The sequence below is a fragment of the Cyphomyrmex costatus genome, unplaced genomic scaffold (assembly GCF_001594065.2).
Source record: "Cyphomyrmex costatus isolate MS0001 unplaced genomic scaffold, Ccosl1.0 scaffold275, whole genome shotgun sequence".
Classification (NCBI taxonomy): Eukaryota; Metazoa; Arthropoda; class Insecta; order Hymenoptera; family Formicidae; genus Cyphomyrmex; species Cyphomyrmex costatus.
In genome coordinates this window covers 1,073,810-1,075,382 of record NW_017276855.1, presented here as the reverse complement: position 1 = coordinate 1,075,382, position 1,573 = coordinate 1,073,810, and the positions used below count along the sequence as shown (strand labels likewise).

The window sequence follows — 1,573 nt, the reverse complement described above, 5'->3', positions numbered from 1 at the left end:
TCAAACGACTTTCAACACTTCCACGAAACGATCATTATTACAAAAATCTTTGTATGTGTGTTCGTAATGGAGCTTTAAATCAGGATACTTATTTGTAAAATATTGTATATATTCCGGATGAGTTGGGTCAACCTCCATAAAAAGACGTCCACCAGGTTTTAGTACTTTCGCAGCATATTTTAAGAGCGGCTTAATCACTTTCAATCCATCGTCACCGCCATCCAACGCTCGGAGATCTTCGTAACTACATATAATGCATATATTATTAATTCTTTATATATTTATAACTTAAAATTCGCAATTGTATTTTGCAAATTACATTCTAATCTCGGGTTGTAGTTCCGGTATCTTCTTCGTCGGCACGTACGGCGGATTACTGATCACATAGTCGAACAGTTTTGAATTCAAATCCCTGCAGTTGTCACTGGCACCATTTAAGTTGCTCAAAACTTCAATACTCGCATCCGACTTTAGAGTCGCATGTATTACTGTAATTTGCTCCGTTAAATTTAGTTTGCTCCGATTTATCATCGTTAAATCGCAAGCGTGCGGACTTTCGTCAATCGCTGTACATTTTATCTAAAAAAGTATAATGTCATATCTTTTATTACAATTATCAGAGTCCGTTCCCCTAGCAAGATAGATCAATAAAAATTGTCTCGCATATACCTTTTTACTAGCGTGTGACAGAGCAAGTGATATAGCACCTGAACCGCAACCTATTTCTAAAATTTCACAACTGTCAACTTGTGACGAATTCAATCTTTTCAACACAAAATCTACCAGTATTTCGGTTTCTGGGCGAGGAATGAAAATCGGTGGCACGAGCTTCACGGTAATGTCTCGAAAATCCCATTCGCCAATAATATACTGAACTGGCATCCTGCAAGGACTTGGCATTCATAAGCGAGCGCGAAACACTTGGCGCAATATGATCCAGTATGGTAGATTATAAGGCCTCTTTCAAAGGCCTCTTACCTAGATAAACGACATTCACACAATGACTCCAATTTCTTGATCTGGCTCGTGTTGAGAGTATCACTTCTAACATTACAAATATCTATTATCTGCAAACAATAAGAGAGAATTAGAGCCTAGTTTTTACTTGCTAATTTAAAGTCTAACGGCAGATATTCAGAATCAAGCATCAATACGTCTTTAAAATTTAATATTTGCAAAGTTATTTATTTCTATTATATTGTTTTATATTTTCTAATGTGTTACCAATACTTTCTCATAGTACTAATACTTTCTAACTCGCTAAATATCGTCGATCATAAAACATGTTACAAGAAAATAGCAACATTGCAGATACCTTCTTAATCCCTATAACGTGCGCCACTATATGTTCTATGGATTCTACTGGCTCTGATATGCCTTCGCTCTCGAATCGGCGACTCCATTGATCGAGAACACTACCAATTGTACATTCACGTGCGTCCGAAACAAACAAACGTTGCTCTGGATGCTTCAACGTTACATTGAGATTGTTATTTGCCAAATATCGCAGGCAGGCGAATATAGCCGGTTTATTGCGAGTAGTACGTGTCCTTAAGATGTTACGACACCACAT

General features: G+C 37.2%; 1 protein-coding gene across 1 annotated transcript; it reads right to left on the bottom strand.

The window, feature by feature from the left end:
* On the bottom strand, positions 1-1,573 carry HemK1 (HemK methyltransferase 1). Its single transcript, XM_018541063.1, has 5 exons — positions 1,316-1,573; positions 979-1,067; positions 670-883; positions 320-579; positions 1-244 (listed from the first exon to the last, which is right to left on the bottom strand). The coding sequence occupies exons 1-5, from the start codon at positions 1,571-1,573 to the stop codon at positions 1-3; spliced, it is 1,065 nt and encodes a 354-aa protein (XP_018396565.1).